Raw genomic sequence first — 15,402 nt, forward strand, 5'->3', positions numbered from 1 at the left:
CCACTATCTGATCACTTATCTTTAATGACAGAAGTCAATAATTTGCCAATAATCTCACTTCCATTGGATTTAATTTCAGGAACAGGACAAACCCAAACCAATTAATTAAAAGGAACAACACTGGCAGATAAAGGTAGAGCTGGTCCACTTACCTAGACAAGCAGCCGCTCCCACCATAGCATAGAGACCTGGTGTTATACAGTCTGCCCCTTGGCTGCACCATCCTTTGAAAATGGGCCAGTCGTGATGATAGTAGGCAAGCTGCTCCATGCCAATTCCCAAAAGCCTCCCCATAATGGCACCCACAGCCATACTGGGGATAAAGAGACCCGATGGCACCTATTTTTAAGAAGAGGATAATGATTTTCAGGTGAAATAGATTGGTTTATATTAGATTTTGAAACTTAGCTAACTATAATGTTTTGACTTTATAGGTGTTTTGTGCATTCACTAGTGAACATATGAAATCTATTTTTATGCAACTAAAATTCCACCTATCAAGCTAATAAATACTGTGTGTACTTTTCTGTTTAAGAGATTTGGCTGTAAACTGCCTTTCTTGGGAATCCATTGAATAACCTATTTAGTGCTACAAATCCTACACTTTAGAACAAATTAAAAGGGAAAGAGAAATAAGCAGCATCTTTGTTTAGTCACATTATACTGAAAGCCAGTTAGTTATGCAAAAGTAATGTGCAATGCTTCAAGAAAACAAACAAGAAAATGAGGCACTTAACTAATACAATTATTAGTTTAGAAACTGTCCAAGTATTTACCATAACAATACCACTAGATAGCAAAAAACACAATAATCTACCAAGATTCACAACCTTACCTTCATGCCAAATGTAAAAATAGTAATCACAGCTTTGAATATCAGAGCCAGAGATAGTTGCCATAAAGCAGTGTACACTCCACTGCCAGCTGGACGATCAGGAAGGATATCTGTATTGGTGGTATCATTCGCAACACTGACATAATCACAAAGTTTGGATGAGTCCAGGAGACTACAGTCATTAAAAAGTTCAGATATTAGTTCGCTAGTGCTAATCCTAGTGTAGTCATTGGGAAATGCCAAAATTGCAGTGATGGCTGTTACAACCAGGACCTCCACTACAGGGTAACGCCCCAGCTTGGTGGTCTTCCTTCTCCGGCACCATGCAATATTGCCTCGAATGAAAAAGGCACCCCACAGTCCACCAAAAATACCCAAGAGAATAAATGGTATGAGTTCCAACAAGTGCCAGGGAGAATGAAACTCAACATAGAACAGAACCAAACGACTGTTTCCAAAAGGGTTGATGGAACGCAGTGTGAAGGCAGCTACTAAGGCAGCAAAGAATGATCTCCAGAGAGTCTTGAGTGGAAAGTAGTAACTGACCTAAGGAAGAAGCAAAAGTGTAAAGGTTGTGGCAATTAACAAATATTTCCCTTAAAAGGGCACCTTTATAATTGCATTACTGCATGCTACTATATGTTTAACCCCTAAAATCCACTCCAAAATGGAAATGTAGTCTGTCACAGCGCTTAATACAGCAAGGTATTGCAGACTATGCAAATATGCTGCTACTTGATTGGCTAACCAGCTGTATATAGGACAGAAGACTTAAAACTATGTGTTTAACTAAATTCATTTTTGAGGAAATTAAATGCACAGCAGTTGTAAAATCTACATAAATAAAATGTAGAATGGAATGGTAATGATATTACATTTTCAATAAAATGTATAACCCCCCCCCCCCCCCCCCACTTGTTTTGAGATGTCTTTTTTCTTATTTGAAAATCAGATATTGTACTACTGTGGGGGATGTCCCTATCAAACAATGAGCAGCAATACTACATTATTATCTATTCACAAACAGGAATTTCCTAAAACACTTAATACACTTAAGTATAACAGAAAAGCGCTTAAAACTATTTTTACAGAAAAATGAAAACATTTGCATGAAAAATCAATGTGTTCATTTATATGCAAAACAGAAGTGAGATGTTCACGTACATTTTATCGCTCATATCTTGAATACAGTAATCGTTGTTGTAACAAGCCACAAGGTTGTAAGTGGAACATGTAAAGAAACAGGAAAGAAGAGACAACAGACAGCTGACTTGAAAGGCTCAATGAAAACATTAGAGAACACAGAACAGTGATTTACTGAAGAGTTCAGAATGCTAGTATAGTAAAGGGACACTACAGTTAAATTAAACTTTCATGATTCAGATAGTGCATGCAGTTTTAAGAGACTTTCCAATTTACTTCAATGAGCAAATTTTGCAAATTTGCTTTATATACGCACTTTTTGAGGCACTAGCTCCTAGGGTATACTTATACTAGTCTGTTATTGGTTGATGGCTATCACATGATACAGGAGGCTGGCAAATGGATGGAAAAATAAATTTGTCAGAAAAAAAAATCTACTGCTTTTTTGAAATTCAAAAAAGTGTATTGCATTGTCTTTTTATTATGCATGTGTTAATTATGGAATTCTACTGTATTTAGTGATCCTTTAAGCGATTATCAATTGGTTATTGGTTTTATGTCTACTAAGAGATATTGCGTTTTAAATATCTTATCCTCTGTTTCAACAATTTTTCTATATTCACATCAGTGTTTAATCAAGTAAAAGAATATAAAAAATGAACTGGGGAAAAAAAAAAAATCACAAATAATAACAAATTTGAAAATATACAAAGTTGAATATTGTAACCTATTTTATATACTGTACATAAAACCTATTATTTTGTATGTGTGAAAGCCTAAATAACATCTGTTTTCCCCAAATATAGTTACTAAGAACAATACATACAGAATATACAATGTAATTGTTACTTACAAAACCTCACAAACCTTTTTCCACATGGATTTAAAATAGTAAGTAAAACTTAAATAATAAGCTAATGACCAACTTTTTCTGCAATTAAAAAACAAAAATTATGCTTATCTGACAAATGCATTTCTTTCAGGGTGGTGAGAGTCCATGATCTATTCATCCTGGGAATTTTAGTCCTTGCCAGTAGGAGGCGGCAAAGATACAAAAAAAGCCCTTAAAACTCCTCCCATCTATCTGGAAACTAGTCTGACACATAGCCAAGCCAGAAAAGGTAGGAAAAGAAAATAAGAGCAACAAAAAGGAGTATGGAACAAAGGAGATGCATACTCAAATTTCCGCTCCGAAATAAATAAATCACAATATAAAAAAAAAACATAAAATTATGCTTACCAGATCATTTTATTTCCTTCTGTATAAGGAGAGTCCACGGCTTCATTCCTTACTGTTGGGAAATACTGAACCGGGCCACCAGGAGGAGGCAAAGACACCCCAGCCAAAGGCTTAAATACATCTCCCACTTCCCCCAGTCATTCTGCAGAGGGAACAAGGAACAGTAGGAGAAATATCAGGGTATAAAATGTGCCAGAAGAAAAATATAATTTAGGGGGCCGCCCATCGGAGAACACGGCCGTGGACTCTCCTTATTAAATTATCCGGTAAGAATAATTTATGTTTTTCTTCTGAATATAAAGACAGTCTACGGCTTCATTCCTTACTGCTAAGAAACTTATACCCAAGCTCTAGAGGACACTGAATGATAACAGGAGGGACAAAAGGAGAGGCAGACCCTAATCTGAGGGCACCACAGCCTGCAAAACCCTTTCTCCCGAAGGCTGCTTCAGCAGAAGCAAAAATAATAAAGTTGTAAAATTTAGAAAAAGTATGTAAGGAGGACCATAGAGGCCTCGTTTTTAAAGGCCCAAGAGGAAGCCACTGCTCTAGTATAATGAGCAGTTATTCTCTGAGGAGGCTTATGTCCCGCTGTCTCATAACTTAAGCGGATAACACTCCTTAACCAAATGGACAAGGAAGTCACAGAGACCTTCTGCCCCTTACACTTCCCAGAATAGGCAACAAACAAGAAAGGAGTTTATCTAAAATCCTTAGTAGCATGAAGATAAAACTTCAAGACTCGAACCATGTCCAAATTATGAAGCAAACGTTGCTTCAAAGAAGGATTAGGACACAAGGAAGGAACCACAATCTCTTGATTGATGTTGTGGTCTGACACGACCTTAGGCTCACATTGCAAGGCGGCAATCTCAGATAGTCTGCACGCAAAAGCAATAGCCAGTAGAAAAAGAACCTTCCAGGATAACAACTTAATATCAATTTCATGCATAGGCTCAAACGGAGCCCGCAGCAAAATTTTAAGAACTAGATTTAGACTCCAAGGAGGAGCCTTAGATCTGAACAAGGGTCTGATCCTAATCAGAGCCTTAACAAAAGACTGTACATCTGGAAGCTCCAAGAGCCTCGTGTGCAGTAAAACAGACAGGGCCGAAATCTGTCCCCTCAGGGAACTGTCAGAAAGACCCTTCTCCAGTCCATCCTGGAAGAACGATAGGATCATGGCAACCTTAACTTTATGCCAGGGTAATCCACACTCTTCACAACAGAATAAATAGGTTATCCAGACTTTATGATAGATGTGACCAGTAACCGGCTTACGAGCTTGAATAAGAGTATCAATAACTCTCAGAAAAACCTCTATTGGCTAAGACTAGGCATTCAATCTCCACGCAGTCAGCCTTAGAGAATCTAGATTTTGATGAACAAAAGGACCTTGTTCCAGCAGATCCCTGCGACAAGGTAACTTTCATGCAGGAGAAGAAGACATCCCCACCAGATCCGCAAACTAAATCCTTCGCAAACACGATGGAGCAATCAATATCACTGATGCCTGCCACTACACGAGGAAGGGGTGGTAACGGCTGGAAAAGGTAAAGTAGATTGAACCTCCAAGGCACTGCTAATGCATCTATTAGCTCCGCCTGAGGATCCCTGGACCTCAACCCATATTTGGGTAGCTTGGTATTGAGACGAGACGCCATGAGATCTATCTACGGTGTCCCCCACCTGTAGCATATCTCCGCAAACACTTCCGGATGGAGAGACCATTTCTGTTAATGTAAGCCACAGAGGTTATATTGTCTGATTGGAATCTGATAAACCAGGACGAACCCAGAAGAGGCCAAGCTTTCAGAGCATTAAAGATTGCTCGAAGTTCCAGAATGTTGACCAGGAGGGACGTTCCTCCTGAGACCACAGGCCCTGTGCCTTCTTGGCATCCCAAACAGCTCCCCATCCTGACTTGCGTCCGTAGTCACAATCTCCCAGGATGGTCTTAGAAAGGATGTACCTCGGGACAGATGATCTGGACAAAGCCACCAAGAGAGTGATTCTCTTGACCGGTTGTCCAGGGAAATCTGTTGTGACAGATCTGAATGATCACCGTTTCACTGCCTCAGTAAGCACAGTTGTAACGGTCTGAGACTGAACCTGGCAAAGGGAATTATGTCTATGCAGGACACCATGAGACCAATTACCTCCATACACTGAGCCACAGATGGTCTTAAGGAGGTCCGGAGGGCAAGACATGCCAAAGCTGGCTTGCAACGTCTCTGATCTTTTAGAAATATCCTCATGGATAGAGTCTATTATAGTACCCAGGAATTGGAATCAGAGAACTCTTTTCTAAGTTTATCTTCCATCCATATCTCCACCAGATGAAAAGATGGTGCTTGTACCAGAATATCGTCCAAGTAGGGAGCTACTGCTATACCCCTGGGTTCTGACAACGGCCAGAAGAGTCCCTAAAACCTTGGTAAAAATTGGAGCAGTAGCGAGACCAAACGGAAGTGCAATAAACTGGAAGTGCTGGTCAAGTAACGCAAACCTTAGGAACTGGAAGTGATCCTTGTGGATTGGAACGTGAAGGTAAGCATCCTTCAGATCTATAGTGGTCATGAACTATCCTTCCTGAACTAGAGGAAGGATGGACCTTAGTGTCTCCATCTTGAACGAGGGGACATTTAGAAACTTGTTTAAACACTTTAGGTCCAGAACCTGGCGGAAAGTTCCCTCCTTCTTTGGGACCACAAACAGGTTTGAATAGTATCCCAAACCTCTTTCTGCGATAGGTACCGGGAGAATGAGCCCTAAGAAGGACAGATCCCGCACGCACCCCAGATCTGGCTTTGAAGACAAGCTTGAAAGGAGAAATCTGCCCTTGGGTGGTTGAGATTTGAAACCTGTCTTGTATCCCTGCACGTCTCTAAACCAAGCATCTGAAAACAGTGACAGTCTGCCCCCTACACGATTCAGCACCGGATCGGGGGCCGCCCCTACATACCGACTTGGTCTCGACGGGCTTCTTGTTCTGCTTGGATTTATTCCAGGATTGAGCCGGCTTCCAAGTACTCTTGGCTTGCTCAGGCTTAGAGGAGGACTGTTGTCGTTGCGATTTCTCAGAACGAAAATTATAGCCTTATCCCTTAGACAAGCTCTTTTTATCCTGTGGTAGGAAGACACCCTTGCCCCCTGTAACTGTGGAGATAATGTAGTCCAGGCCTGGACCAAATAAAATCTTTCCCTTAAAAGGAAGGGAAAGAAGTCTAGACTTAGAAGTCATATCCGCAGACCAGGATTTCAGTCAGAGCACCAGACGGGTCTGCACTGAAAAAACTGAAATCTTAGCATTTAGGCGAATGATCTGCATGTTTGCATCACAGATAAAAGAATTGGCAATTCTCAAGGCATTAATTCTTTCTTGGATAACGTCGAGGGGACCTCCACCTCGATCAATTCCGATAAGGAGTCGCACCAGTAGGCCGCATCTAAAGCAACCGAGGCAACAGCCCCTGCTGGTGGAAAGAAGTATTCCGAATGCTGAAACATTTTTCTAAGAAAAGTTTCCATCTTCTTGTCCATCGGCTCTTTGATCAACGAGCTATCCTCAAGTGGGATAGTAGTACGCTTAGCCAGTGTGGAGATAGCACCATCCACCTTAGGAACGGAACCCCATAATTCCAATTGAGAGTCCAGGAATAATTTTTTAAAGGAAGACGAAGGGGAAGGGGAAAAGGAAGATCCAATTCTATCACACTCGTTCTTAATAATGTTCGCCATTTTTACAGGCACAGGAAAAGTTAACGCCACTACCCTGTCCTTGTAAACTCTGTCTAATTTAGGGATCAAAGGTTCATCAGGCAGCTTGGCCTCTGGAACCTCTAATGTAGCGAGAACCTCCTTTAGATGAAAACATAAGTGTTCAATCTTAAATCTGAAGGCTGGTTCCTCCGCAGCAGGAGGCCTAGAGGAAGAAGATGATGCAGAAAGTTCACCCTCTGAAGACTCAGAGTGTGACCTGTCCTTGGATAATTGAAAAACAGATAAATCCAATAAATCACTAGACGACCCCTGGACAGGAGAGCTATGTTTAACCTTTTGCTTGCATTTGGCAGGGCAAGGTAAAGCACTAAGGGCCTCAGACACCGCCGTCTTTAACTGCGTGGTAAAGTCTGATGGTAACAGGCTCCCTCCAGACGGAGGATCAGGCGTTCTACGAAAAGCTGCATGTGATGGAGATGACTGATGGGTGTGTAACTCACAGGACGGCGAGTCCTCAGAGGTGGATGGCTCAGTGGTACTAAAGGGGTTACACGCTTCTTAGATATAACAACCTTGTCGAGGCATGTGGAACATAGTTGAGAGGGTGGGTGGGCATACCAAGGCCTCCTCACAATATAAACAGGTATTACTATATGGAATACACTCCGGAATATACAAATCCTTCATAGCTTACGCCAGTGATTTGCAACCTTTTTTTTTGCCGTGGCACACTTTTTTACATTAAAAAATCCTGTGGCACACCACCATCCAAAAATTTTACAAAATCACACATTGTAGCCTAATACAGGATATATATACAGTATATATATATATATATATATATATATATATATATATATATATATATATATATATATATATATATATATATATATATATATATACACACACATACACACACACACACACACACACACACACATACACACTGCACTGTGCTGTCATACCATGCCTCCTACAAACTATACATGACATATTGACATTCATTCACAATCAATCGATTGTCTGTGAATGAATGTCATGGTTGTAAATGATGCCTGATGAGCCTGTCACATACCTCCCAATATTATAATAAATTTGAAAGAGGGACACACCCGCACTGTTGTCAGTCTGCCACGGAACACCTGAGGCTCTCTCACGGCACACTAGTGTGCCACGGCACATTGGTTGAAAAACACTGGCTTACGCTAATGACAGTAGGACACAGAAAAAAACGATTGTTTTATTTCTCACAAAAATGACACCCTTATACTCCCAATGGCTGGGGCACTCACCACCTCAAAGACCTCCCAGACCAAAAAGAGAAAAAACGTCTTTTTCGACAGCTAGTTTGGTCAGGAAAGAGGAAACAAAAGTGTGACCACTCCCAGTCACGTAGTGCGCAAGGCAGAAACTGCCCCTGTTATAAGAAAAAGCGTGCCCAGCTACAAGCTGCGCAGCTTTCAAAGTGAAAGTAAAAACCTGTGTGTTCCAGCCACATAAACAGTCTATGAGCCCAATGAAATCTCACACATAAAGCAGCATAAAAACATAAATTATGCTTACCTGATAATTTCATTTCCATCTGTGGAAGGAGAGTCTACTGCTTCATTCATTACTTGTGGGAAATAAGAACCTGGCCACTAGAAGGAGGCAAAATCACCAAAGCTAAACGCTTAAATACCTCCCCAACTCCCCTCATCCCACAAGTCTGCCAAGGAAACAAGGAATGGTAGGAGAAATATCAGGATATAAATGGTGACAGAAGAATATTATTAAATTTAGGTCCGCCCCCCGTAGTGGGTGGCAGCAGTGGACTCTCCTCCCACAGATGGAAAGGAAATTATCAGGTAAGCATAATTTATGGTTTTCCATCTTAATGGGAGGAGAGTCCACTGGTTCATTCATTACTTGCGGGAACAAATACCCAAGCTCTAGAGGACCCTGAATGAAAACAACGGGAGGGTAAAAGGAGGCAGACCCTATACTGAGGGCACCACAGCCTTTCTCCTAAAAAACGCTCCCGCCGAAGCAAAAACATCAAAATTTGTAAAATTTTGCAAAAGCATGTAAGGAAAACTAAGTAGCCACCTTACAAATCTGCTCCACAGAGGCCTCAATCTTAAGGGCCCAAGAAGAGGGCCACAACCCTAGTAGAGTGAGCCGTAATCCTCTGAGGAGGCTTATGTCCCGCTGTCTCATAGGCCAAACAGATTATGCTCCTCAAACAAAAAGACAGAAGTGGAAGAGGCCCTCTGCCCCTACGCTTCCCTGAATACATCACAAACAAAGACAAAGTCTGCCTGAAATCCTTCGTGGCCTTAAGGTAAAACTTCAAGGCCCAAACCACATCCAAATTATGAAGTAAGCTTTCCTTAGGTGAAGAAGGGTTAGGACACAAAGAAGGAACGATCTGACACTACCTTGGGAAGGAATGCCAACCCAGTGCAAAGCACAGCCTTATCAGCGTGAAAAAACAGGTAAGGGGGCTCATATTTCAAGGCAGCTAACTTAATGACTCAGCAAGCCGATGAAATAGCCAGAAGAAACAGAACCTTCCAGGAAAGAATCTTAATGTCAAGAGCATGCATAGGCTCAAACGGAGCCCTCTGCAAAACCAAGTACCAAGTTCAAGATCCAGGAGGAGCAGAAGGTCTAAATACCGGTATGATTCTGGATAGAGCCTGAACAAAGGACTGAATATAAGGAAGCTCCATTAGATTCTTCTGTAACAGAACCGATAAGGCAGAAATCTGTCCCTTTATGGAACTAGCAGCAAGGCCCTTATCCAGACCATCTTGAAGAAAAGCCAGTATCCTGGATACCCTAATCTTGTGCCAGGGATATCCACATTCCTCACACCAGAATAAATAGGAACTCCACACCTTATGATAGATGCAACGAGTGACCGGTTTCCGGGCCTGAATGAGAGTATCAATCACTCTCTCCGAGACACTTCTCTTGGCCAGGACTAGGCGTTCAATCTGCACGCAGTCAGCCTCAGAGAATTGAGATTTTGGTGAAGAAAAGGGACCCTGAACCAGTAGATCTCTGCGACAGGGTAACCTCCATGAAGGAGACGACGACATTCCCACCAGATCCGCAAACAACGTCCTCTGTGTCCACAACGGAGCAATCAGAATGGTCGAAGCTTGCTCCTGTTTGATGCGGGTCACCACTCGAGGTAGGAGTGGCAACAGGGAAAAATGTAAATTAGGTTGAGCTCCCAAGGTACCGCCAAGGCATCTATCAGCTCTGCTTGGGGATCCCTGGACCGCGACCCGTATCAGGGTAGCTTGAAGTTGAGGCCAGGAGATCTATTTCCGGCGTCCCCCATCTGATGCAGAGACCATTCCCCCGGGTGAAACGATTGTCTGCTGAGAAAATCTGCCTCCCAGTTGTCCACACCAGGGATGTGTATCGCTGAGAGCGAACACCTGTGGCTCTCTACCCATTCCAGAATCCGAAACACCTCCCTCATGGCTAGGGAGCTTCTCGGTACCCCCTGATGGTTTATGTACGCCACCAAGGTATGTTGTCTGACTGGAATCTGATGAACCGGGATGACCCCAAGAGAGGCCAAGCCCTGAGAGCATTGAATATTGCTCGTAGTTCCAGCTGGACGCAATCTTGAAACGTCTCTGATCTGTGAAGAATATCTTCATGGATATGGATTCTATTATCGTACCCAGGAAATCCACCCTGTTGCTGGGAACCAGAGAACTCTCTCCCTTGTTTATCTTCCATCCGTAGGATCGGAGAAGAGTCCTTGAGTGGTCCTCCAGAAGACTGCAGGACGGAGCCTGGACCAGGATATCGTCCAGATAAGGGGCCACCGCAATATCTCTGGCTACCACAAGCAACGCTCCCAGAAACTTTCTAAAGACTCTTGGGGCAGTCGCCAGACCGAACAGTAGGGCCATAAACTGGAAGTGCTGGTCCAGAAAAGCAAATCTTAGGAACCTGAAATGGTCCCTGTGGATTGGCACGTGAAAGTAAGCATCTTTCAAGTCTATTGTCGTCATAAATTACCCCCCTTGAACTAGGGGCAGAATTGACCTGATCGTCTCCATTTTGAACGGTGAAACTGACAGAAACGTCGGGACCACGAAAAGGTTTGAATAGTACCCGTTCCTGCTACAGGTACTGAAGCGATTACTCAGAGAGAGTAGAGATCGCTCACGCACTCTAGAAAGGCATCTCTCTTCTCTGGTCTTGAGGATAGGTTTGACAGGAGGAATCTGCCCCTGGGAAGATGTGTCTTGAACCCTATCCTGTAACCCTGGGAGATAACCTCCAGAACCCAAGGATCCTGTACGTCTCTCATCCAAGCCTCTGCGAACAGAGATAGTCTGCCCCCTACGTGATCCAGAGATGGATCAGGAAACGCCCCTTCATGTTGACTTAGTCTCAGCAGGCTTCTTGCTCTGTTTGGACTTGTTCAAAGATCGAGCTGGCTCCGAAGATCCCTTGGACTGCTCGGTCTTCGCAGCAGGCTGCTGGCGCTGAGACTTGCCTGAACGAAAGGGACAAAAAGTAGAGTTATTCTTCTTATTCTATGTAAGGAAAGCACCCTTGCCTCCCGTGATCGTGGACCAAAAAGAACTTTCCCCTGAAACAGAAGGGACACTAATCTAATCAGCAGACCACGATTTTAACCATAGAGCCCTACGGGCTAAAACGGAGAAACCTGATGTCTTAGCATTCAGGCGATTTACCTGCGTATTAGCATTACAGAAAAAAGAATTTGCGACCCTTAAGGCCTTAATCTTTTCCTGTATCTCCTCGATGGGAGTCTCCACGTCGACCATAGCTGACAGGGCGTCACACCAGTAGGTCGCCACCCCAGCTACTGTAGCAATCGCCAGTGCCGGTTGGAAAACAAAACTTGTGAGATGGAACATCTTTCTCAACATGGATTCCAATTTTTGTCCATGGGCTCGTTGAACGACAAAATATCCTCGAGGGGAATAGTCGTCCGCTTAGCGAGCATGGAAATAGCTCCATCCACCTTCAGAATGGCCCCACATAGCTCGAGCTGTTCAGAATAGACAAAGAGCACACTACCTGGCGAAGGTGGTAGAGGGCCACTGCAAATGCCTCTCAATGAATCCACAACAGCAAGAGTTCCCAGCACCAAATAAAGAGGAAAAGTTCTTGTCTTTATGTCATTTATTTTCTTTTAGCTTACAAAAAGCATGTAGGCACACAGTAGTAAACAAAAGCAACTTTTCAGGCTATTCACCCTTAATGATTAAGGGTGAATAGCCCAAAACGTTGCTTTTGTTTGCTGCTGTGTGCCTACATGCTTTTTGTAAGCTAAAAGAAAATAAATGACATAAAGACAAGGACTTTTCCTCTTTATTTGGTGCTGTAGACTCTTGCTGTTGTAGATCCATAGCTCGAGTTGAGAGTCCGGAATGGCGAACAGCTTTTTAAAAGAGGTAGAGGGAGAAAAAGGATGAGCCAAATTTCTCCCACTCATTCTTAATAATTAGTAGCCATCTTCACGGGAACTGGGAAGGTCTGAGGAAGCACCCTGTCCTCGTAAACCCCATCTAGTTTAGGGATCCAAGGTTCCTCCGGAAGTTTCGGTTCTGGGACCTCCAACATAGCAAGCACTTCTTTCAGTAAAAAGCGCAAATGCTCCATCTTAAAATTTAAAATCAGGCTCCTCCGTAGTCGGAGCTATAGAAGACGCCGATTCTGTCCCAGAGAAAGTGCCCTCCAATGAGTCGGAGGCGTCCTCTCCATCGGATAATCTCTCAGAGACCAAAGGAGTAGATGACCCCTGGGACGAAAAGCTATGTCTTTCCCTTTGCTTGCGCTTCGCAAGGCTCGGTAGGGCATGGAAGGCCGCAGAAACCGCTTCTTGCAACTGGGCAGCAAAATCTGGCGGCCACAAGGTCCTTCCCGAGGGAGGACCTTGGGGGACTACATGTGTAATCGGAAATTAATTTAGGGAACGCACCTCGCGGGACGGAGAACCCTCAGAGGTGGACGGCTCAGTAGTACTAAATATCTTATTCTTTTTAGATGTTGCAATTTTATCAAAGCATGTGGAACACAGTTGAGCAACCTGGACCTCCTCACAATAAACACAGGTATTAGCTTTAATTAAAGAGGGAGTATCCTCTAACATATCAGAGTCCTCCATAGCTTGCGCCTTAATGTGGACTAGATAAAATAAATGGCACCTTTACACACCAATAGCCGGGGCACTCACCACCTCCTATGACCTGGACACAGGGAAAACGTTATGTCTCTCGCAATTGGCGATTAGGAAAGAGGCCGCTTCGCTCTTCACCTGACTGTTCACACATTGCTAGAGCCTCATCTCACACATGACGCAGCATCAAACACAAAGATATTATGTATAAATCCCCCCTGTTCAATAATCCCCTTTCCAGGGATACTCACCCTTGATGCTATACAGATAAAAGGAGACACACTGTGACCCAATCTTCTTGCATTATCATATGTGTATAAATGAAATGATTTTACCAGAATCTATGCTATGGAAAAGGAACACGGCCCTTCAAGTGTGACAGGTTAGTAGCATCGCTCCTGACATGGACTTGAGTGTATAAAGCAGGCAGCGAAACTCGTCAACGCTGATTGCTTAAGGAGCTGTTAATCATGAGTCAGCATGGTTTTGCAGAAAGACTCTCCCTGCATCTCCGGACTCTAACTTTCACCCATGCTCTCACCGACAGGCTGACAGGACTACTTTAAATTCCATTCCCATTTCGAAGAGTACTACCCTCCATAAGAGACTACTCCAATCTTCCGACACTTCTCTGCTAACCTCCTGTGACGAAAGGCAAAGAATGACTGGGGGATTATGGGAATGGGGGAGGTATTTAAGCCTTTGGCTGGGGTGTCTTTGCCTCCTCCTGGTGGCCAGGTCCTTATTTCCCACAAGTAATGAATGAAGCGGTGTACTCTCCTTCCATTAAGATGGAAATCAAAGCATCACATTTGATTAATCCCCACTGTTCAATAACCTCCCTCAGGAGATATTAACCCATGATTCTAGTAAAGGGACAGTAAACCTAGCAAATAATGTTATATAATTCTGTTTCTAAAGCAAAGGGTTATATAGATATTTTGCAACAAAAACAGAAGCGGGTCTGCTTTCTTCTCCTAAGCGCATCTGGGCATGCTGTCTAATTACAGCCGGCCCAATTGCGCTATTAAACTCAATGTAGCTCGCTCCTGCTACCAGACCAGAGCGGGAGCGAGCTATATTGAGTTTAATAGCGCGATCAGGTGCGTTATGACTAGACAGCCTGCCTGCGATGCGCTTAGAAGAAAACAGACCCGCTCAGTAGAGAAAGGAGCGGTGTTCTGTTTTCGTTGCAAAATATCTATATAACCCTTTGCTTTAGAAACATGGCGGTAAGCTGTTATATAATTCTGCACTATGTGCAGAATTATATAACATTATTTGCTAGGTTTACTGTCCCTTTAAGATAAAAGGAGTCGCACTCTGATCCTGTCTTCTAGCGTTTTCAACATGTGTAAAAATTGAAACGATCTTACCAGAATCCATGCTGTGGAACAGAAACAGAGCCTCTCAAGTGTGACAGCCTTGTAGCATCGCTCCTGACATGGACTTGAGTGAAGATACGAGCAGTCAGTGAAACTTGTTAACACTGATTGCTTAAGGAGCTGTTAGCAGGCAGTCTGGATGGGTTCGCAGAAAGACTCTCCCGGCATCTCCAGACTCTAACATTCGTCAATGCTCTCACTGAGAGGCTGACAAGACTACTTAAAACTCCAGTCCCATATCGAAGGGTGGATACTCCTCCTAAGGAACTACTCCTGAGACAAAAGGCAAAGAATTACTGAGGGATGGGGGAAGTGGGAGAGGTACTTAAGCCTTTGACTGGGGTGTATTTGCCTCCATCCAATCCAACATCTAATGAGAAAAGAAAGTTGTAAAAATAAACTTATCTGTGTTTCACAAATAAAGATAGGGAATTCAGCACTCTTTTATAAAAACAAATATCAAAATGTAATTTGAAAGTGCAAAGTAAAAATCTCCTCACCATGAAATTTGAAATACAACAAAAAACAAATCTCTAGCCTCACTAAGTAATAAAAAAATGCTGCACTTCTCCTTTAACCCCTTTGTGCCGGTATAATAGTGTTTACATTGGAACATCATTTCGATGCGAACACTATTCGTAAAAGTGAAATCGCGTGATTTCAAGGCCGGGATTGGATCATGGAGGAATGCCTACACCCCCTAGCCAATCCTTGCCTACATCCAAGGGTGGAAGCTGCAGGACACCGTATATGGTAAACGTTACATGTCATCCTATTGGTGTTAAAGCCCAGCTCTGTTAGGACGAAATGGAATGTCCTAACTGCGTAAAGGGGTAACTGTCTTTCTAATATTTCATCCTGGATGTCCTTTCACTACCTTAAGCTAAATATGTCAAAAACTGCGCTC

General features: G+C 43.1%; 1 protein-coding gene across 2 annotated transcripts in view; it reads right to left on the bottom strand.

Moving 5' to 3' along the window:
- CLCN5 (chloride voltage-gated channel 5) overlaps positions 1–15,402 on the bottom strand; it is a 526,001-nt gene that overhangs the window by 41,991 nt on the left and 468,608 nt on the right. For both annotated transcript variants that reach the window (XM_053698989.1, XM_053698988.1), the window contains 2 exons: positions 836–1,381; positions 153–339 (listed from right to left, as the gene is read on the bottom strand). In XM_053698989.1, the coding sequence (XP_053554964.1) occupies positions 153–339; positions 836–1,381 (733 nt within the window). The remainder of the gene's footprint in view (positions 1–152; positions 340–835; positions 1,382–15,402) is intronic.

The sequence above is a fragment of the Bombina bombina genome, chromosome 1, assembly GCF_027579735.1.
Source record: "Bombina bombina isolate aBomBom1 chromosome 1, aBomBom1.pri, whole genome shotgun sequence".
NCBI lineage: Eukaryota > Metazoa > Chordata > Amphibia > Anura > Bombinatoridae > Bombina > Bombina bombina.